Genomic DNA, 23,262 nt, shown 5'->3' on the forward strand with positions numbered 1-23,262 from the left:
AATCGCACTCGAGGCCAAGTCGGGTGTAGATACGACACATATGAAGCAGTTCAGAAGGTACGTTAGTTTTATGATATACTTTAAGCATGTATTTTATGGGCTGTTACCAGGAACCTGACCACCCCTGATCTACAATGTGGTGCACTTGATATTACAAAACTATTTCCATTACAATAAGGGCGACGGTTCTTGGTGAAACAGTAGTAACATAGTCCGGGAATATTGACGATTATACAAGATGATTTTTAAAGCTGAAATATTAACTTGCTGGTATCTTTTGATAAGAATAGAATTTCTCTGATGATGTACATTAATAATGCAGAATTGGTTTCTGATGAAGGTATCACAAAAAGACAGATTGGTGTTTTAGATCACACTGGTTCTAGAGTCAGAAAAGCCTGGAAGGAATCTTGGCTCCCCAACTTGGTAAGTTGTTATTAAGCCTCAGTTACCTCATCTGTAAAACGGAGCTAATACTTACTTCATAGTGTTGATGGAGATTAAATGAGATAAAATAACATATGTAATTACTGTTCAATAGATGTTAACCATTATTTATGACTACCTAATTAGTAATTCCACAAACAGGTACTATATAGTGCTACTATGTACAAAGCACTACTGGTACTCCCTTCATTTTTCTCTCTCAGAAACACACACACACTTTCTCACGCACACACACTCTCTCACACATACTTTCTCACACACATACTCTCTTCTCCTTCTGTCACACACATGTACACACACACTCTCATAGCAGTCCTATAGGGTTGGCACTAATTAATAAATGCCTTCTAGCATGCCACTTTTCAAAGTGTGTCTTTATTATATTTTTATCTTTTATCTTTTATCTTTATTATATTATATTTTTATCTTCACAACCAAGTGACATAGAGAATGGCAAATGGGACTCAAAAACTACGAAAACTCAAAAAAAGAGCCTCTGGAATTGTAGTCAACCAAAATAAAATTTAAACTTAATATTGTTTCACAATTATCATTTCAAACAGATGGTTTATAAACTCAGCGTTTATAATAAATGATCGTATCTTTCGAGGTCTCAGAAGTATCATCAATTACATTCTCCTTTATCACAGTTTTACACTTAAGTGTTACATTATTAAAATAATAATATGCCAGAAAGATATGAAAAAATATAAAATCTATACAGTTTAATAAACCTCTCGTTTACTTACTACTATGAGGAAATGATATGTTCTAAAGACATTCATTTTCTATAAAATGTATGCTTTTAATAGATACCTTTAGAAATGTAACTTTCCTGTTTTGGGCTAGGGTGGGAGAGATGGTAAAGTGAGATAAAAATTAAAACAAACCCCACTATTCTTCCATGCCAAGATTTACTTTGTTTTCCTTTTCTTTTCTTTCCTTGGGATGGGGAGGGGAAGAAGGAGAAGGAGACGGAGGATCTTAAGCAGGCTCACACCCCGTGCGGAGCCCTATTCCAGGTTCAATCTCAGGACCCTGAGACTGTGACCTAAGCTGAGATCAGGAGTTAGATGCTCAATCCACTGAGCCACCCAGGCACCCTGCCAGTATTTACTTTAATGCCACTTTGGCCATGAAGGAGTTACAGGGGAGCTATGTTAAAAAAAAAAAAAAAAAAGTGATAGAAGAGGGAGTTCTAGGGGAAGAGTTTTCAGCATTCACTGCCTTTTCCTTGGATTCCTAATCTTAGGAAAACTGAGTTCAACGGGTGCATTTTACCCTGAGATACTGGTGCCTCAGCATATCCCCGACTTGCTTCCTCAGGGTACAGCCCCATTTTCCCCCAAAAGAGAACATATTGTAACAACTGAACAATTGTAAACTGAAGATTCCCCGTTCCCATACTTCCTGTTCCTCGGATGGAATACAGGGCTTCAGAATTCAGGAAAACACAAAACCTAACTGCATTCTTCCAATGGGGCAGAGTTCACTGAATCCAACCGAATCAGATGTGTGTTAAACAGGGATGACAGCCATTATGGTTAGGTCAAAAAAAATGAGCCCCAAATTCATCCAAGAAAAAGAAATCACTCCCGCAAGTTTTCAGATGACCCCAGTGACGAGCTCCGCACCCAGCCTCAGAGAGACTTGGAGGAGCCTTCCCAGCTGCTTTTCTAAAGAAGCTTGGACAGGCTTGGACTCTTTTTCCGTGTTGGCTAATATGAGTCTGGAACAGGGCCCTGTACCAGATGAAATACCTTGATCCTGCCAACTGCTTCTTGGCTTTGAGCAGCTGTAGGAGCAGCTGGTTTTACGACACACAGAATGAGTCCTTGTTCTGAGGTAGGAGAGTGCTGCGTTTTGTGAAGAGCTTATAAGTTTGGGTCTTTATACAGCTACCTTCACAAGCTTTCACCTGATGATTCGGTGTGCGGTGCTTGCTATTCACACATCTTGCAAGTAACCAAGTGATTCATAAGAGTTTTCTGCAGGGCAGTCTTCCTACAACTGTGAGTGTCGAGTTTATCCGATTCTTCGCTTCAGTCAGAAACTGAACAGTCATGAGACAAGAGATCAATTATCCCTGAATCACTGTAATTAAAAATCAACTGAATTCTAGGAATGGCAGATTGAATATACGAACTTACTCTTGCTCCCTCCTAAGAACACTAGAGGAGACAGTAAGCACAAAATTTCAGAACCGGAAAGTAGACAAAGCTGAACCTTCAACTGGCAGTGGAGAAAGCCAAGACTCATCCAATTTTCACCACAGAATTCCCAAAAGGCCCCGGTGGCATTACTGCAAGTAAGGAACAGTGGAAAGGATGAGCTAAAAAAAGGGGATCCTCAAGAAATAACTAGATTCCCCAGACCGGCCACCTATTCTGTAAAGCTGAGGGGTTGCTCCTCCCCTATCTGGCAAAAGATGTACATCTGAAGAGACATTCTCTGTAAAGTATAAAATTCGGGTCTCTGGGTGAGGGATCCAGCACAACCTTGGGGTGGGGGGGGGGAGGGGGGCGTGGGTACTGCCAGGAAAACTGGGATTAGAGGAACACATGCAACTGAGATATCCACCCTCAAACTGTGTCCCCAACTTGGTTCGCAAAAAGATGGCGCAAAAAGATGCTGAGACCCTCCCGGCAGGTAACTGGAAGATGCTGGGTGATCCCAGCAGCCAAAGAGTAAGCAACACTGCTGGTTCCCCAAGTAAAAGGCTGGTGACAACACCTTAAGTGAAACTGTTCCCAACAAGCCCCACTCATGTGTGGCAGGCGTAAATTGGCCTTGTTTTCCCCATCCCTTACTTTTGAATATAACAGACAAAGAAGGACCACCTGACATTTCAGGAAAGATCCTAAAATGAAAGACCAGTTTCAAAGCAAACAAACAAAAAGTCAGCTTGTGCCAGAGGGATACAGTAAATAGAATTCAGACTGTTGGAAACTACAGGACAAACGACCCAGTTTCTTCATCACATAGATTGCATAGGAGAAAAGAAGAGAGAAATGGGGGAACCTACAGCTTCAAAGAGATTAAAACACATATCAGCCAACTGCACTATATGGACCTTATTTGAGTACAGATTTGGAAAATCCAGTTGTTGTTTTGTTAAAGGAGATAAACAGGCAACTCAAATATTGTTTGGATATGTGATGATATTAAGGAACTGTTCATAATTTTTTAGGTGTGACATATTATGGTTATGTTTTCTTTTTTTTTTTAAGATTTTATTTATTTGACAGACAGAGATCACAGGTAGGCAGAGAGGCAGGCAGAGAGAAAGGAAGGGAAGCAGGCCCCCTGCCGAGCAGAGAGCCTGATGCGGGACTCGATCCCAGGACCCTGGGACCATGACCTGAGCTGAAGGCAGAGGCTTTAACCCACTTATGTTTTAATAACCCTTATATTTTAATGGGTGAAATGATATTAGAGCTGGGATTTGCTTCCAGACAATCCAGGTGAGGGGGATGATTAAACAAGTAAGGCCATGGGATGCAGGGAATATGGGAATCTTTTATACTCTTCTTCCCACTTTATGCTTGAAATTTTCCATAACAGAGAAAAACTATCACTAGAATCCTTAGTGAAAACACTGAAATCATGAAACAAAATAATATCAGAAAGGAACATTCCAAGAATTTTTAAACGCTCCTGTAGAAAAAAAAATAACAGAAATAAAGCATTCAGTCAAGAGCGGAGGGAAATTGAGGACATGTCCCAGAAACTATAGTGAAAAATTATAGAAATGAAAATAAAGAATAAAACTGGGAGGACAAGTCCAGAAGTTCCAGAATCTGGGGATCAGTTCCAGAAACAGAGAAAAGGTAAAAAAGAGGAAGGAATTCACTGACACAATAATGTGTATGAAAATATCCCCAAACTGAAGACTATGACCTTCTAAAAGAAAAGGAGGTACCGACAGCCCGACACAGTGGATGATTAGGTCCACGTCAAGACACATCACTATAAAACTGAAGAACATGCGGGACAAAGAGATTCAACAAATTTCCAGAAACAAAACAGAACAAAACCCAAAAACCCTGGCTATATAGAAGAGATCAGGAATCAGGAGGATATGGGACTTCACAACAGAAGAAACTAGAGAGCGATGAATCTCAAAATTCTAAAGGAAAATTATTGCCAATATAGAGTTCTTTATCCAGCCAAACTGCCAATCCAGGATGCAGGTAGGATAAAAACGTTTTGCAGACATGAAGGCCTCGGAAAAACTTATTTCTGTTCATCCTTCCTCAGCAAGGAAGTCGATCCAGAAAAAGGAAGAAATGGAATACAGGGGAAATAGGGGATCTAGGAGAGAAGAGAGGCGAAGGGGATTCCCAGAGAAGGGGTTCCCAGAATGGTGACAAAGAGAGATTTCAAAATAAAAGCCTGTTCCCTCTGCCTCGGTTCCCTTAGCTGTGAAAGCAGGAACTAACACTAGTACCTATCTCAGAGACTTGCAAGGATTCAGCATAAAGACTTAGAATAGTACCTGGTACAAAGTAAGAGCTACAAGAGTCACTGTGGTTACCATCATCAAAGAATTGACTCTTCAACTACTAAACATAGAACTAACTAATACTGTGATAGTAAACATAAATACATCAGTGTAAAACACATTTCTGAAACGAACGTTTTTCCAGCTTAGGAATAACTGAATATAGTCACAGAATCATCGGGTTTCAGAGGTTGGCACTGTTCTGAGATTTTTCTAGTATAGTTGCCTTTTTTTACAGAGTAGGCAACTGCAGCTCAGAGTGGCTAAGTAACTTGCTTAAGACTACACAGCCATTCAGAAGAGGAGTTGAGACGACCAGGCGGGTGTCTCCAGTCACTGCTCTCAAAGTCACAAGTGCAGCGACCCTGCGGTATCCTCAGAGGGTCAGAGTTCCACACGTACCAAAAAAGTCACTATAGAAATATTTTGTCCAGGGGCGCCTGGGTGGCTCAGCGGGTTAAGCCTCTGCCTTCGGCTCGGGTCATGATCTCAGGTTCCTGGGATCGAGCCCCGCGTCGGGCTCTCTGCTCTGCAGGGAGCCTGCTTCCTCCTCTCTCTCTGCCTGCCTCTCTGCCTAGTTGTGATTTCTCTCTGTCAAATAAATAAAATATTAAAAAAAAAAAAAGAAATATTTTGTCCAATGCCATCCTTTCACCCTAAAACCTGGCACCTGGCTCAAGATATACAGAAACAGAAAGACCACACAAAATGATCCACCAGCACAATAGAAGAGGCTGCAGTTGGGTTTACAGAGTTGGGTGGACAATAAGGAAAAAATGTCTTGAATTCACTGTCCCAAACAGAGTTTTATTTCTAGGAAACACATGTCTAGTGCATTTACACGTAAGAGGAAGAATGTTAATCCCTAGTGCTACTGACCAAAATGGCCCAGCATGGGTGGACATCATTGATCCCTGGGTAATGGAATGGGCAGCAGTGTACTTTCATCACAGTTTTCTTTCTTCTTCTTCTTTTTTTTTTTTACAGTTTTCTAAGTCTAAAGGAATATACACAATTTGTAGGAGTACTAGCCATTCTAGTTACTGCTTCCAAGGAAATAATGCTCCCATCTCAACGATCCAGCAATGAAAACTACTGAGTGAGGCCAATGAGGAACACTGAGTGTAGTCTGTGCGGGGGAAACGCTGGAGAAGAGAATTTCGTCTTCGCCTCTTCAGACAAAACACCACTGATACTCCCTACAGGTTTGAGAGAGGAATCGGGCTGGGTGAGAATTTTCCTGGTATAAATTCTATGATCTGTTTTCATCTTGTTCCAACTGAAAACAAGCCCTCTGTACATCTGCAGAAAGTCCCATTTAACAGTGCGAGGAAAAGTTATCTGAAAACAAAATTGCCTATTTTCTTTTAACTAACTCTCAGAGGAAAAGTACATGCTAATTTCTCATCTGTGCTTCTTGGCTATTTATTACAAACAAATTTGCGATTACCTTTGGATATAGTACATGTTCCATTGCAGTCCAAATACCAAAGTGGTGAGTGGTTGGATTAGACACCTCTAAATATTTTGACCTTTTAGCTGAGATTTAAAGTGACAGAGAATCCAAAAATACCAAAAATCTTATTTTGAAATTTTTAAATCCTTTTTATAAAGGCTCATTTTGGTGTTTTTGGTGGATAAAAAGGTTTTCTCTTTCCCCTTCCTCATAAACATAAGGTGCAACTTGGAAAATCATTCCAATAAACAATGTAAAAGTAAGTACTCATAACTTAACCGAGTTAGTAAAAACATGAAGAGAAAAATTATTTAGAAATATTTCCAATTTCTTCTATAGCTGAGCAGAAACATACAGAAAATATAGTTTTAACACGGAAAGTACAGCAACGTCAACACTCACAGAAAAAGTAGGATTCCGGTGTTTGCCAGGGCAAAGGCGAGTCCCAAAATCCCACTGCCCATAATGGCGTTGCTGAGGTTAAAAACAGACATTCCCAAGGAGGTTGTTCCTGGAATCTAAACAAAGAGACAAACATAAGCAAATCAGTCCCCAGGAAAGATCATCGTGCCAAAGTCTTTAAAGCGCTATTAGGAACCGGTGCGGCAATAAAATTCAAGAAATACTTCCTTAGTGGTCTAGTTATTTTTTAAAATGGGTTTCAGCAGAAGATACATAGGATACCCTGGGGAATATAAGTAGCTATACTTTTGGTATTATGCTACATGAATTAAAAACATCTGTCCCATTTTATGTGATTAAAACAAACAAGCATCCCTTATTATAATGACACTTACATATTCATCACATTTCTTTTTTTCCAAATGGCTGTTAGTGAGACTTCTTCTACTCTCGCGGTCAGAAATAAACTTGCTGTAAAGACACGTATAATAATTTAACTTCACGATAATGATTGAAGCTTCACATTATTACTTATCAAAACATCACACACGAAAATTTATCAGTCCATTCCTTAAGCATTTACAGCCCGATTCAACCATCCTTCTGTTTTGTGTTGCCTTTTTTTTTTGGGCCAGAATTCACTGTCTCCACTTTCATTTTACCGAGTAAACTCCAAGCGCTCCAAGGGACAGATACTTTGCTTCATTTGTTTTTCTACTCCTCACTCTACTTTGTAGAAACCATTGCTAATAGCAGGTGATCATCTCGAGATGAAATGAAAGACAACCATAAATCAAAAAGAATAATCTCAAATCATTTCCATACTGATGGATTAAAACACTATATGCAATGGAAGTTAACCTTTACAAGGAATTTTCTCTCACTGAAAATTCGATAATGTCAAGGATACTATAAAGCGGGCATTTAAAAGAATCCTGGAAACAGGCCTCCTTCCGAGCTCACATCCCTGGCATGCAAACTTAGTAAATAAAGCATTCCCTCTCTGCTGCAAAAAAGAAAACAACTTTCCCCATCAGACATTCCTTCAGCAACTGCTATCTGCAAGCCAGCAGGCCAGGTGATGAGGGAGGCACGGGGATAGGTAGTAAGCGATGCTGACACCAGGCCAACATGAGGCTATAGGAGTTCAGGCTGGGAGATCATGGTGGGGGAAGGCAGAGCATGTAGCCCACGATGAGGGGCAGAGCTATAGGGCTTTAAGAAAGTGTGGCATTTAGAACTTGAGCTCAAATCCTCACTAGCTCTGAGGCACAGGGCATCCTGTCTCAGTCTTCTCATCTGTGAAATGGGAGTAACACTATTATATTATCTCGTAGCATTACTGGGAGAATTAAATAAGAGACCATGTGTAAAACATCGGTACAGCTCCAGGCACAGAGTAACAGCACTAGGTGTTAGTCACTCTGCATGGGGGAGGTGGGACTGAGGTTGGGATGGGAAAGATTCAGACAGGCTGCGTAAACTATATACAGACATAGAAGCAGGAATCTAGAAACCTCAAAGAACCATCAAATATATTAATGATGAATATAAGACCGTTATGGGCTAAATTCCCAATTAAAAAAAAATTCCTAAAATCTTTAAAAACAAAAAACTTTAATTAAAAAAAAAAAAAAAAAAAAGGAAGGGGGGATGTGCCTGGGTGGCTCAGTTGGTTAAGCATCTGCGTTCGGCTCCGGTCATGATCCTGGGGTTCGTCCTGGGATTGAGCCGCATGTTGGGCTCCCTGCTCAGTGAGGAGCCTGCTTCTCCCTCTCCCTCTGCTGCTCCCCCTGCTTGTACTCTCTCTGTCAAATAAATAAATAAAATCTTAAAAAAGAAAAAACTTAAAAAAAAAATTCCCATGGTGCCTGGGTGGTTCAGTTGGTTGAGTGTCCAACTCTTGATCTCCCCTGCATTGACTTCCACATTGGGTGTGGAGCCTAGTTAAAAAAAAAAAAATCCCAGGGTGCCTGGGTGGCTCAATCAGTTAAGCGTCTGCCTACAGCTCGGGCCATGATCCCAGGGTCCTGGGATCAAGACCCTCATTGAGCCCCTTGTAGGGCTCCCTGCTCAGCATGGAGTCTGCTCCTCCCTCTCCCTCTGCCCCTCCCCTAACCTGCTTGTGCACTCTCTCTCTCAAATAAATAAATAAATCTCTAAAAGAAATCCCCACTAACAAAACAGGTGTTATTGTCAAAGAAGAGTCCATAGGTAAACTGCTGCATGGATTAGTAAGACTAATTAGGGATGCTTTTCAGTTATTCCTTTGAAAATTTAATTGTCCAGTTTTGGGAAGAACTAGTCAGAGTGAATTTTTCACTAATAAATGTAAAGCCACTTGAATTGGACTATTTTAAAGAAGCAGATATCTTTAAACTGTACGTTACATTTTCATATGGTGTTTTGAATGATGCTGTATTTCACAATAAAACGTCTTTAAATAAAAGATATATCTCATCAAAGTTGGCTTAATTTAGCTACCCTTTTCATCTTTCATCAAGGGGTCTGGCTTCTCGCTGGCCTTACTTCTATAAGTTCGCCTTCTTTTGCCAGGATAAGCTAAAGACAGGTGATATACATACTACAAATTTGCCCTGCGGCCATCACCTCATATAAGCTGCACGATCTGTGACTTATCCCTTCAGCATCTGCCTGTGCCTGCCACCCGTCCAGCAAGAGGGTGAAACGAAGTAGAAGGCAACCTCGGTCCCCTGAAATGCAGGAGAGACTGTGCCAGCTAAAACCACAGCAGGGAGGTCTGGCTGTGTGAAAGGGAGTAGAGATAAGGAATCCAGAGAAGGAAAAGCCTCTTATATTGGTGGGATCAGCCAGAGGGAACTTAAAGGCAGAGGCCTGAGAAATACTACTGCAGGTTCTTAGCAAGAGAATGACCTAGGGACACCAGTATCTTTGGAGACCAACCTGGCAGTGATATGGTGTTGCTGTCGCTATTAATAATTGGTGTGACCTTTCTTTTGCCTTTAACATTTGTTTAAGATTTTATGTATTTATTTGAGAAAAAGAGAGAATGAGTGGGGAGGGACAAAATGAGAGTGAGAGGGCCAAGCGGACTCCCCACTGAGCACAGAGCCCAGCACAGGGCTCCATCCCAGGACACCAAAGTTGGGCGCTCAACCCTCTGAGTCACCCAGGTGCCCTGCCCTTATTTTAAATCTTTACACAGAATTGAGGTTTACAGATCTGGCTGAAGAGGGCCAAGGAAAAGCTGTCTTCCTTTTCACACAGACAGCCCCCTGAAAAATGGGGGTGCTGGACTTGCCAGGATGAAAGGGACTTGAATTTGTGTTGCTATTAAATAAAAGACTGTATTTAATCAGGATAACGTTAACAGCCAACGCAAGTCTAACCAAATTTTTATCCACAATGTTCCCCATTTGCCTTTCTTGTGGAGGGACTTGTTTTCCAAAAAGCATTTCCATTATTTTAAATCAAGAGAAAAGCCCCAACATGTTCAAAGAAACCAAACAGAATACCAATACGCTGCCTGTTAGGGCAGATCTATGTTCCCAGCCCGGCAGCGTGCCTCAGAGTCCATGGCGGTGGGCTGGTGGCAGAGAAGAATGGGACGCAGGCACCATGACCCCAGGGGCATTTACTAAGGTCAAACATTGTACCAGGTAAAGGGATAAAGAATAAAGTTCCCGCATGATTGCTAGGGCTTTCCTGCAGAATTTCTGCAGGATGAGAATAATGAGCATGACTTGCAAAGCTGTGGTAATAAGTAACCATTAAAAAGCATATTAAAAAACACAGTGTGTCAAATGCCTCTGTGATTCTGCCTCTTCTGGGGTGCTTTCTGCAGCCTGGCTTAATCGGTTTTCCCCTAAATCTTCACTGGCTCCCCCATGGACAAAGTTTCAAGTAGGGATCCCTTACCCTGCAATTCCAAGTACTGCTTAACTTAAGGTTGTCTCAACGTCCCAGTGTTAGCTCCCGCTGCTCCTCAAAATGATCTTTGTTTTGGTGAGGATGAGACAGGCCAGGCCAGGACATTCTGCACTTCACCCCAGACCTTGACTACCACCAGCCTATTGTTGCCCAGAGCCTTTCCAGTAACGCCAACAGTTGATGCACACGTATTTTGTGTTATATGTGTTACATACTGTTTTCTTACAATAAAGCAAGCTAGAGAAAAGAAAATGTTATTAAGAAAGTCACGAGGGGGGCGCCTGGGTGGCTCAGTGGGTAAGCCTCCGCCTTCGGCTCAGGTCATGATCTCGGTGTCCTGGGATCGAGCCCCGCATCGGGCTCTCTGCTCAGTGGGGAAGCCTGCTTCCACCTCCCTCTCTGCCTGCCTCTCTGCCTACTTGTGATCTCTCTCTTTTTCAAACAAATAAATAAAATCTTAAAAAAAAAAAAAGCAAGCTAGAGAAAAGAAAACGTTATTAAGAAAGTCACGAGGCGGGGCTCAATTGGTTAAAGCTTCTGCCTTAGGCTCAGGTCATAATCCCAGGGTCCTGGGATCGAGCCCCACATCAGGCTCTCTGCTCAATGGGAAGCCTGCTTCCTCCTCTCTCTCTCTCTGCCTACTTGTGATCTCTGTCTGTCAAATAAATAAGTAAAATCTTTTAAAAAAAGAAGAAGAAAAAAAAGAAAGGAAGGAAGAAAGAAAGTCACGAGGAAGAAAAAATACATTTACAGTACTGTCCTGTATTTACTTCAAAAAAACTGAACCTGTGTGGTTCAAGCCCGTGTTGTTCAAGGATCAACTATAGTAGGAATCCCTTCCCCCTCAGGAGACCCTCCATCCTCCTCTCAGCCAGGGGCATCCTGCCAGCTCAAAGCCTTCATCTTCCATGGTCTTCTTATGCTCCGGCCTTAAATGGAGTTTTCGGACTCTGACCTATTTACTATTTTTCTGCGGCAGAGACGGCGTCACGAGGTCATTTTGCATCCTGAGTGGTTATGTGATGCCCGCACTCCCTCTCCTTCCTATATGTCCCTGCCCATGCACCCACAACTCAGAGGACCTTATTAACCTGAATATGCATCTTCTTTTTAAGAAGTATGGAGACGCTTAGGCTGCAGGGAAATCTAGCTCAGTAAGAACGAAGTCCTTAAGAAAGCATCTTTATTCTCTTTATGTTGTTCCAAATTTCCTTCTCTTAGTCTTTATATCTCTGCTTTGCATTTCTGTAAACTTTTTTTTTAAACAAATAAAACCAACCTCTTTTGTGAACAGTCCATTCAAAATAACTAGGTTGTATGACTTATTACAAGTTTCCATTATCTCACCATTTAAAAAGTGCAATTCCATGCTAAAAAGCATTGACCTCAGGCAAAGAAATTGAAATAAAATTTCTCTTTATTGACTAAAAAAATGAGCTGTGGGCAAGGGTGCCTTTGATATGTGGTCTTAAATGATAAAAGTGTTATTAAAAAGAGTTTCACGTCAGTCTGTACCTAAGAAGCAGAATTCAACTAACTCTTAGGTAGCCAATTGTTCTGTGCACAAAACCTACAGTGGCTGTCGTGATGACCTTCAACAGACAAAGCCTTGGAAAGGATGTAGGCGTTACACGGAGGTAGTGTGAAAGGAGGCGAGAAATATAGAACAGTTATTTCAAACCAAAAATAAATCAACAACAACAACAATCCAATTAAGTATGGGTTGTACGATAGGAGAATAATCTTCCTATTGTATTCTCCACCAATCAGGTTCTTACTAGATTATAGTGTTTCATTCGAGGATTCATAACACAAAAGAGACGAGTGCTTGAATTTGAATGACCTTTGTTCGTTCTTTCCCTGAAATCCCAACACTCTACTAAAAAGGAAAAGAAAAAGAGAATAAGAGGAAAGAAGCAGTAACAAGGAGATTAGAAAACATGAAAGAATGAAAGAAATGGAAGGCATTTAAAGAGAAGACTGATTCAGGTGGCCAACATACATGTGAAAAGATGCTCAACATCACTCATCGTCAGGGAAATGCAAATCCAAACCACAATCAGACATCACTTCACACCTGTCAGAATGACTAACATCAAAAACACAAGAAACAGTAAGTGTTGGTGAAGATGTGGGGGTAAAGGAACTCTTGTGCACTATTGGTAGGAATGCAAACTGATGCAGCTACTCTGGAAAACAGTCCAGAGGTCCCGCAAAAAATTACAAATAAGATTACCATATGATCCAGTAATCCCACTACTTGGTATTTACCCAAAGAACACAAAAACACTAATGTGAAAAGATACATGCACCCCTATGTTTATTGCAGCATTATTTGCAATGGCCAAATTACGGAGGGAGCCCAAGCATCCATCCATAGGTGAATGGATAAAGAAGACAAGGTACAGGGGTGCCTGGGTGGCTCAGTGGGTTAAGCCTCTGCCTTCGGCTCAGGTCATGATCTCAGGGTCCTGGGATCCAGCCCTGCATTGGGCTCTCTGCTCAGCAGGAAGCCTGCTTCCCTTCCTCCCTCTGCCTGCCTCTCTGCCTACTTGTGATCTCTGTCTGTCAAATAAATAAATAACCTCAAAAAAAAAAAAAAAAAGAAGAAGAAGACAAGGTACACACATACAATGGAATATTACTCAGCCACAAAAAAGGATGAACTTGTCATTTGCAATAACATGGTGGACCTAGAGTGTATTATGCCAAGTACAATGTCAGTCAGAGAAAGACAAATACTGTACGATTTTACTCATATGTAGAATATAAGAAACAAAACAAATGAATAAAGGAATAAAGAGACAAAAAACAGAATCTTAAATACAGAGAACAAACTGATGGTTATCAGAGTAGGCGGGGCTGGAGGGATGGAGGAAATAGGTGAAGGGGATTCAGAGGACACTTATCTTGATGAGCACTGAGTAATGTCTAGAACTGCTGAATCACTATATTGCATACCTGAAATTAATATAACATTGTATGCTAACTATACTTGAATTAAAAAAAACCTTTTTTTAAATAAAGAGAAGACTGGGAAGTAAACAAAGCCTTAGTTGACGGGTAAACTCTACTGAAAAGAAAACAGACTTTATTTGGAACAGGAATTGTTAAAACAAGGAAGGACTTTTCTGACATGAAAATTGAGGATAGGAAGAAGTAGTGGAAATTTCTTCCTTCATATGTAGAAAAGACATTACATTTTCAAGGGCCCTTCCAAGTAATACAAATTTAGGACCCAAATTCTGAAAGATATAGAGGGACCAAAACAAGCAAACAGAGGCTGGTGAGGGTATAGACAAGAGCTGCCCCAGATCCTTTCAAGAAAAATTTTAATTGAAAGACCCTCAAATTTTGTTAGATGCTTCTGGGGTCATAACAACACTAACTCTGCTAGACAACATACATGAATATTTGCATGGATACAGCTAGGATAATCAACTAATGTTTCAACAACTTTAATATTTCAGCTGCTTCAAAGTAACAATAACCAGCAACCATCCACAAGCTAAATCGATACTGTTATTCCTTGGGGTGGAGAACAGAGAAGTGCATCCCAAAGAAAGAGGGTTGCCCTATGATTGATAGAGACTTTTCTACTTTTTTACTAAAAGGGTTACTATTGTCAGACACTCTGCCAAGTACTTTACATGGATTTTATCATCTCTTTTCTCAATACTTACACGTGGTTTCGTATACTATGTACTATTATCAGCTCCATTTTAGAGAAATTAAGTAACTTGACCAAAGTTACATTGCTAAAAACTAAACTGCTGAGCCAGGATTTGAACCTGAGCTGGCTGGAGGCAGAGCCTGAATTCTTAACCTACAAACGGCAGAAGAGTATTGCATTTACTATTCCCCAACAATCCTATGAAGTCAATTATTATTATTATCCATGTCTCACAGGGATGGAACTAAGGCTCAAAGCACGAGATCACAGAAGATCTATTGATAGAGCTAGGATTCAATTCAAATCTAAGTCTAAACCATGCACGAATGGTTCTTGTGTGTGTGTGTGTGTCTGTCTGTCTGTCTGTCTCTCTTTTTCTCATTTAACAAATATTTTGTAACATCCATCCTGTCCCAGGCACTCTTATCATATCATTACAAGGTATAAGAGATACAAAGATGATTAAGACGGCTCTTTCGGCTCTTTCTGCCAAGAAGCTCATATCTAGAAAAAGAGCCTATCTAGAAAAAGATCTCATATCTAGAAAAAGAGCTTGCTACTCTGAAGTGTGGTGCCCGGAGCAACAATATGGGCATCACCTAGGAGCTGGCTGGAAATCAGAATCTCAGGCCCCATCCCAAACCTCCCGAACCCGAATCTGCATTTTCGCAAGGTTTCCAGGCATTTTTGTGTGCACATTAAAATGTCAGCAGTGCAGGCCTAGTGGACATTTTGAAAGGTTTTCCTGTTTCAAGTATAGATTTCCATGACTACAACCCAAAAATTAGGGCATGAAGTAAAACAACTGAACTGGAATAAGGGCAGGAGTCCCAATACCCACACGGCTCTACTCTATTTTTAACTAAACTTAAAAAGATGATTCTGATAGTATCCTAGTGGGGAGTTTGCAGGCAAAGCTATCAGTTACACGCCAGGTAAGCAAAGATCAATATTTGCTTTCAACAGCCCCTCTGGCTTCCTAAAAAGAGATGCTGTGATCTAAAAGTTCACTGCTCTGGCAGAGGGCTCCCGCCTAGATTCTCATAATTGAGCCTGTTTCCCTTGCCCCCATGTGAAAAAGCCACAAGAAGAGGGAGAGGTATTTAGGTGTAGCTTCTGCAGGAATCATGATGGGGGTCTTTTTTTGGCCTTTTCCATTTGCCTGTTTTGGCTTCATGTTGTCACATGCTGTTTTTAATTTGAATTGTCCTAGAGCCAGAAAGGAAGCAAGATTCATGAACTGTGTCAGGCAAAGAGATGCATCACACTGTATTTGCAGAAGCAAAACCAGATTCCACAAAGCAAGTGGTCAACACCCGCCAGCGCTCCCGCTGTCCCCGCTTACTGCCTTAGTCACAGTCTGGGAGGAAGTGAGATCACCCAGGCAAGGTGCCCAAGCCACAGGCAAGAATGGGTGCTTCCAGCTATTACAAGCTGTAATCTCTTCAAAAGCTTACCATTCTTAGTTTAGTAAGTACAACTTTTAAAGATCAAGTTCAGATTCTGAACGGAATAGTATAATGACTCATTTTAAGGTCCTCAAAGGTTTGCACTGCTTCAGGAATGAAGCTCTATTATACAACCAAAATGTCCTATTTGTGAAATGGTTAGACTCCATCCCCTGTTAAGCGGAGGTCAGCAGTGACTGCAGAACCCTCTGGGTGTACAGAGCTTAAGACAGCACTGGTATTTTAATAAAATTAGTAAAGACTCTTTTATTCACCCATGTCCCAGGATTATAGCTGCAGGCAGCAGAATAGAGCAGAAAGACAGGCATTTCTGACGGACCTGTGTGTGCCTTTGCACAAGTCATTTCGTTTCTCGGAGTCTCAGCTTCCTTATTTGTAAAATGCATTTTTAAAGTTTTCCTTATTCGCATAAGAAAGCTTTGCAAGTCATAAGGAAAAATGTCAATAAATGTAAAAACACCTGACATTCAAGAAATGGAATTTACCATTGATAATTACTCAGAAAGGGTGCAAGAAGCATATTTTGGGTCCAGCCATAAGACATAACCCAACACAGTGAATGGTACTTGGATGATAATGAGGAAGTGTCTGGGTGGCACACTTCACCTCTAAGAATATTTAAGGAAGGGGAAAGGGAGGAGAAGAGGCAGGGCTGGAGCTTGAATTCATGAATGATGGCCCCTGAGTCCTCTGCTGGACTTCCAACTGCACGCCACAGCAGAAGGGAGAGCAGACTTCCAGAAATAATTTCCACAAAGGTATCTAGTTAGCTGACATATGTTTCCCAATTTCCTTCTGACCATCCCCCAAATGTGTACATTGTTGGTGTTCTCATAAGTGGTGTATCTACTCCACTCTCTGCCCCTGGCCTTTTAGCAGGCTACACGCTTTCCACAAACCACATCACCAAGTCCCAACCAGGAGAACTTCCTGTAAAATGACCCCCGCATCTGGCTACAAAATCCACATGTCAGAGAATGCCCCAGATCACTTAAAAAAAAAAAAAGTTATTGGCCCTACTCTTCTAACTTACGAAACAAAGGACCCAAGAGTTGCAGGACCCGCTGAGGTCACAGCTGGGGCCAAGAGCTTCACCGGCAGACTTTTCCCACCTGCCTCCCACCTCCCCTCCTCCCACTCATGCTATCTTTCTGTTTCATGTACTAAATCTCTACTACAGTTTCTCAAGAGAGCCACTGGGCCCCAATTCTGGTTATTACTATTTAAAATCTGTGTTATAAATGATGATTATAATGCTGTATTTGTAGTTTTGAAATGCGATCATTGGCAAAGGGGGTGTTGACCGTTGGTGGGTGACTATGTAAGTGAGGGCAGATGATGCCCGTTCACGCTCACATTCAGAGCGAAGTTCCAGCAGTCAGTCTGATTCACAAGCACAGAGCTTTTGAAAAGTTAGGGCTGGTTGGGGTCCATCGTGTTTATATATTTTTATTAGACTCAATCGAAAGATTTGAAAGGATGAATAAATTACTTTCCTATTTGCTTCCTCGGCTATTGCAGACTGAGCCCAACAGATGTCACATAAGAAATTCAAATTACATCTTCAAATGGAGCATAACTTTAGTAATGAATAATTCAGGAGAATAACTGAAAACCAGAATAATATTTGAGAGACGTTTCTTTCATGGGCTTGAGAGTGTAAGCGCAAAAATACTTACCTATTTATTTGACCATTTTCTACTTCAGTGAAATCATTGGAATCGTTGCTAATGTTATCGTCCTCGGGCACTGTCATGTTCTGCAACTCCGTTAATTCGAGTCCACTTTTGAAATGCATCATGTTTACAAAGTATCCGGAGTCAAAAAAATCTGTCCAAATTCTGTTGTGAGTGTATTACAAATGGATAGCAGCAAAAAAATAAGCTTGACAAACCTAGAAAACAGCACAATGAAAACTACTTAAACATACGACTATCACTGCCAATGCAAGATGAACTATTACAAGTAAACAAAGCTAACAAAGTTAACTTCCTGATAACTTGTCCATTTTGCCATCCAATGCATTAAGGCGATCTTTGTATATCAAGTTATGGAGGCTTATCTCCTTTTTTTTTTAAAGATTTTATTTATTTGTTTGTTTGTTTGTTTGTTTATTTATTTGACAGAGAGAGGAACAGCAAGAGAGGGAACACAAGCAGAGGAAGTAGAAGAGGGAATGCAGGCTTCCTACTGGGCAGGGAGCCCGATATAGGGCTCGATCCCAGGACGATCCCAAGGCAGATAGTTAACGACTGAGCCACCCAGGTGCCCCTGGAGGCTTCTCTCTAAATTTTATGCCTGTCATAAATCTCTCTCCATTTTAACTATAAAAGGAGTCCTGTCCCATTCTCTTCGTGTGCAGGCTAACAGGAATACCGCATCAACAGCGGCCAATATAGATGCCTTTAACGGAACAGTGCATTTAAAATGAAAGTGATGCCGTTATTTTAATGCACCTGATCCCAGGACACACACAGAGTGGGTACAGACTACACAGACACAAAAGCACCTCGGATTTAGCAAGCCCGGTTTAATAAACATGCGGATCCCCAACAAATGGCATCATGCGGGATCAATGGTGCAGGCTGGGGGGTCAAGAAGCAAAGGACAAATCTGTGGTTGGAAATTTAGCAAACACTTTATCCATCAACTGCAAGAGATTAAATCAATCTCTTCGGTGAAATCACTCTGTGTCAGGGAATTAGGGAATTAAAAACTCATACTCGGGGGATTTAGGTTAATCCACCTAAAACTATATTTCCTCTCCAGAAAGGAACGACTTGCAGAGTTCACAGTCTCTCCCACATGGATGACGGGGACATACATTTCCATGGTATATAAGCAGGGGTGGGGGAGAGGTTCAGACTCAAAGCATCACAAATTAAGAAACAGGTGGCCGGGCACCTGGGTAGCTCAGTGGGTTAAAGCCTCTGCCTTTGGCTCAGGTCATGGTCTCAGGGTCCTGGGATGGAGCCCCACATCGGGCTCTCTGCTCAGCGGGGAGCCTGCTTCCTCCTCTCTCTCTGCCTGCCTCTCTGCCTACTTGTGATCTCTCCCTCTGTCAAATGAATAAATAAAATCTTTAAAACAAAAACAAAAACAAAAAAACTCTGATGTGCCCAGCTAAGCATCCTAGTATATTCTAAGAAGCACTGTGCTCATTGATAGAATTTTCCAGACCCATAGACAATACCTTAGAGTGATAATTTTTTACAACTTTTCTTCTTCTCTTTCCCACAACCAGGCCATACTGTACTCCTTTTTGTTCATACAGACTCCTATCTGGCACGAAGTCCCCCTGCTTCCAGGATCCTTTACAACTTCCAACAGAGAGATTCCCCCAGTGCCGGGACCTCTGTTCCTGTCCTCCCCCTGTGCTTGTCCTCTGGAGTCTGGAGCCTCAAATGAGGAGATGGGGGAAACCCTAGAAACCAGGTACAGACGGGAAATCCTCGAGACAAAGCCAATTATAGTACATTTGAAACCTGCGGCCCTTAGTGTGCCAGAGACCGCCCCTGCCATCTGGGGCCAGGGTAAATGGACCCTGAAGTGGGGGCCTAGAGCTTCCTACACACCCTCAGAGAGAGGGGAGCAACTCTGTCCCCTGCTCATGAAGACACTCTCACTGCCCACTGGGGAAGATGGGAAGAAAGAAAAGAGAGGAGAGAAAAAGAAGAAAAAAAAGAGAGAAAAGGAAAAGGAAAGAAGGAAGAAAGAGGAAGGGAGAGAAGGAGGGAGGGAAGGAGGGAGGAAGGAAGGAAGGGAAAGCGAGAGAGAGAGAGAGAGAAAGGGAGGATGGAAGGAAGCAAGAAAGCAAGCAAGTAAGAAAGAAAGTACTTCCTAATACCTCAGGTTCTGGGAGACTCACCTTCCTGCCGGGCAGGGCCTCTCCTGGACAGCAGGAAGCCTGGGCAGATCGAGTGGAGCCTCGCAGTCTCCTGGGCAAAGGCACAGCTGGTGGCTCAGGGCTGATTGTTCTAGGCCGGAGGCTGGTAAGGCTAGCAACCGGGCCATCACTAATTGTTCTCAGTGCCTTCACACAGCAGCAGTGTTTACAACCTGGCTTTACTTGACCCAAGTTGCGGTGTGCTAACACGCACTCTTACGTGCTGGCCGCCTTAATGAAAGCTGCCCAGATGGGCTAGACTCGGTAATTTCCAGCAGTCTTGCCACACTGGCTCTCTCCTGTACAGCTTCCTCAGAGTCTGAAGTGATCCTACGGGGCTGGTGGGAAGCTGATTCAGTGGATGGTGTTTGCAGTTGGGGCTGCGTCCTTTCCTCTCTACAGACTGGTAGAGAGGTCATTTAAATAAATGGCAAAAAGGCAAAAGCATAAAAAGAACCAGAGGACATCCTCGCCACTAAAATTATGTCAGTATTAGGCAAATACCAGTACTAAGTTCATCACAAAGAATAAATATTTTTTTCCTTTGGCTTAAACAGGAAATTTTTTTCACAGTTCAGGAGGCTAGATGTCCAAGAGCAAGGAGTCAGCAAGTTTTGTTTCTTCAGAGGCCTTATGGATAGCTATGCCTTCTCTCTGTGTCCTCATGTGTCTTGCTGCTGTCTCTGTGTTGTCTGCGTCCTAATCTCCTTTTTTTTTTTTTAAGATTTCATTTATTTATTTGACAGACAGAGACCACAAGTAGTCAGAGAGGCAGGCAGAGAGAGAGGAGGAAGCAGGCTCCCTGGTTATCAGAGAGCCCGATGGGGGGCTCGATCCCAGAACCCTGAGATCATGACCTGAGCCGAAGGCAGAGGCTTAACCCACTGAGCCACCCAGGTGCCCCTAATCTCCTTTTTTAAAAATACATTTTTATTGTTATGAAATAACCTATCTGAAATCTAACTCATTCTTGGAAATGAGGTAAGTTAAATGGGGTAAGTTAAAGTTAGTGACACCTCTTACCAGGACTGAGGCCACACTTCGTAATTCCTCTCTGTGCAATTTATCATCTGTCTCACTGAGGCTCGATAATGAGAGATTTCACAGTTTGAAAAAAATCATATTCAAGAATCTGAAGCAGCTTCATAGGAAAGTCACATTCAGACCAGTCCTTGAGAAAGAATTTTTTTTTCTTATTCTATAACTAATACACACTCACCGTAGAATCATTAGAACAGACGTTGTAAAAAAGATCCCATCACCCAAAACTGGGCTACTGTTAGACTCTGATGTATTTCCTCTCCTTTTTTCTTCATTAGCCTTTCCTTCTTTTTCTTACCCCCTCTCTAGCTCCCTCTTGTCCTTTCTCTCTTTTTTTTAACAATGAGATTTTAGACTGTTTTTAACCTACTTCATGTAGAATTAGATTACAAGCATTTTGTAGAACAGAAAAATTTTTTATTTTTTAAAAAAAGTTTTATTTATTTCTTTATTTGTCAGAGAGAGAGAGAGTGAGAGAGCATAAGCAGGCAGAGTGGCAGGCAGAGGCAGAGAGAGAAGCAGGCTCCCCACTGAGCAGGGAACCCGATGTGGGACTCGATCGCAGAACCCTGGGATCATGACCTGAGCCAGAGGCAGCAGCTTAACAGACTGAGCCACCCAGGTGCCCCAGAAATGTTTTTTAAAAACATGTTAATTCCTCATTAATAAATAATATAAACTTTGCAGAAAAAAATTATAAAATAAATTTTTGCAAACGAAGGGGGACACAAGTAAACAGAAAAAAGTTACCTGTTATGTCAGCACACAGAGACGATCACTGTATACATATATGACCTTCCAGGGCCTTTCTACCCACATAGATACAGTGCCTGGCACGCAGTAGGCACTCAATAAATATCTGTGAAATGAAAAGAGTATAAATAAATAGCAGGTATACATTTACAAAAATCGAAATCATACCATAGAGTTTTAAACACACACATTTTTTTAAAATATTTTATTTACTTACTTGACAGAGAGAGAGAGAGAGGAAACACAAGCAGGTGGTGTGGGAGAGGGAGAAGCAGGCTTCCCCCTGAGTAGGGAGCCCGAGGTGGGGCTCGATCCCAGGATCCTGGGATCATGACCTGAGCCCAAGGCAGACGCCTAAAAACTGAGCCCTCCTGGCACCCCACGTATTTTTTCGCTTAACAAGATACCATCTCCAATCCCGAGTTACTTGGAGATAGTAAACCCGGGTCTACACCATCGGGGCAAATGTTTGCTGATCAGTGGGACTCTGCCGTAAATTGACACCCAATCTTTTACTTCTGGACAGTGACCCTGCTTGGCAGATAAGAGACTGATAGGCGGAGATGGGGCCAGAGCTGAGACTTCTCAGGGAAGGAGGTCGTGATCAACGGCACTGGCAGGAAGTGCAGGTTGAGTTCAAGAAGCAAAGAATGACACCTTCACTGAAATACAGAGGGGATTATAAGACAATACGATTAAGGAAAAGGCCTAACAGGGTCACTGTGTGAAGATCTTGATGTTAGCTCAATCATAATTACACTCTCTCAACATTTATAATGGGTTACAAATTAAAGTTTAATCAGCACAGAACATCTTTGGTCCTTTACCACAATCTTGCGAGGTACTCTTAAGCAAGCATTATCTCAGTACGCTGATTGGTACATTTTACCAAGAGTACCAACATAAAAGACATAAGTCTCTACTCTTCATGATGTTATGTATCAAAGAAGATACACAGAGAAACTCGTCTAGGCTTACATTACTTGTACCCTATTTAAGCAAGCAAGACCATCCCACACATAAAGTGACAGAATAGCATAAAGTATCTGCATGATAGAGACCCAGCTACATGACAAAGAGTAAATCCAGAAAGATTTCGGAGATATATATGGATACAGATATACAGAAGGCAGGCAGGCAAGCAGGCAGGAAGGAAGGGGGGAAAGGGGAGGCCTGGAGCAACCAGCTAAGATTTTACAAAGTTAGGACTTGAACTAGGTCTAAAACCAGGTGGATTTAGACCAGTGGATTGGGAAGACATAACTTGTACTGGGAATAGCACTGGCCAAATGTACACAGAACAGTCTTGCATGACCATTCAGATGAAGCTCGTTAGAGCAGAGGGAGCAAGGTACACGTTCTTGAGTAGTGGAAGGTTTACAGATTTGGTAAATGCTGATTAAAAGACTGCAGGGGGGTATGCTTGGGCATCCAACTCTTGACCTCAGCTCAGGTCTTGATCTCAGGGTCGTGAGTTCAAGCCCCGCACTGGGCTCTGCACTGGGCTCCACGCTGGGCGTGGAACCTACTTAAAAATAAATAAATAAATAAATATAAAATAAAATAAAATACTATGAGGGAAAGACAAACCAAAGAATATATTGTCACTTAAGCCACGTCAAAACCCACTTTTGAGGATAAATACAGTTTCAGTTGCTAATATACTTCAGAGTGGATTGACCTGCCCGGTATTTGTTCCTACTCCTATTAGTCCAGTTC

At 41.8% G+C, this 23,262-nt stretch overlaps 1 protein-coding gene across 2 annotated transcripts in view; it reads right to left on the reverse strand.

Moving 5' to 3' along the window:
• SLC38A1 (solute carrier family 38 member 1) overlaps positions 1–23,262 on the reverse strand; it is a 69,850-nt gene that overhangs the window by 32,847 nt on the left and 13,741 nt on the right. For both annotated transcript variants that reach the window (XM_046011440.1, XM_046011439.1), the window contains exons 2-5: positions 21,541–21,649; positions 17,543–17,757; positions 7,205–7,280; positions 6,810–6,925 (exon numbers count right to left, since the gene is read on the reverse strand). In XM_046011440.1, the coding sequence (XP_045867396.1) occupies positions 6,810–6,925; positions 7,205–7,280; positions 17,543–17,664 (314 nt within the window). In that variant the 5' untranslated portion in view covers positions 17,665–17,757; positions 21,541–21,649. The remainder of the gene's footprint in view (positions 1–6,809; positions 6,926–7,204; positions 7,281–17,542; positions 17,758–21,540; positions 21,650–23,262) is intronic.

Source organism: Meles meles, chromosome 7 (genome assembly GCF_922984935.1).
Source record: "Meles meles chromosome 7, mMelMel3.1 paternal haplotype, whole genome shotgun sequence".
In the NCBI taxonomy this organism is placed as follows: Eukaryota; Metazoa; Chordata; class Mammalia; order Carnivora; family Mustelidae; genus Meles; species Meles meles.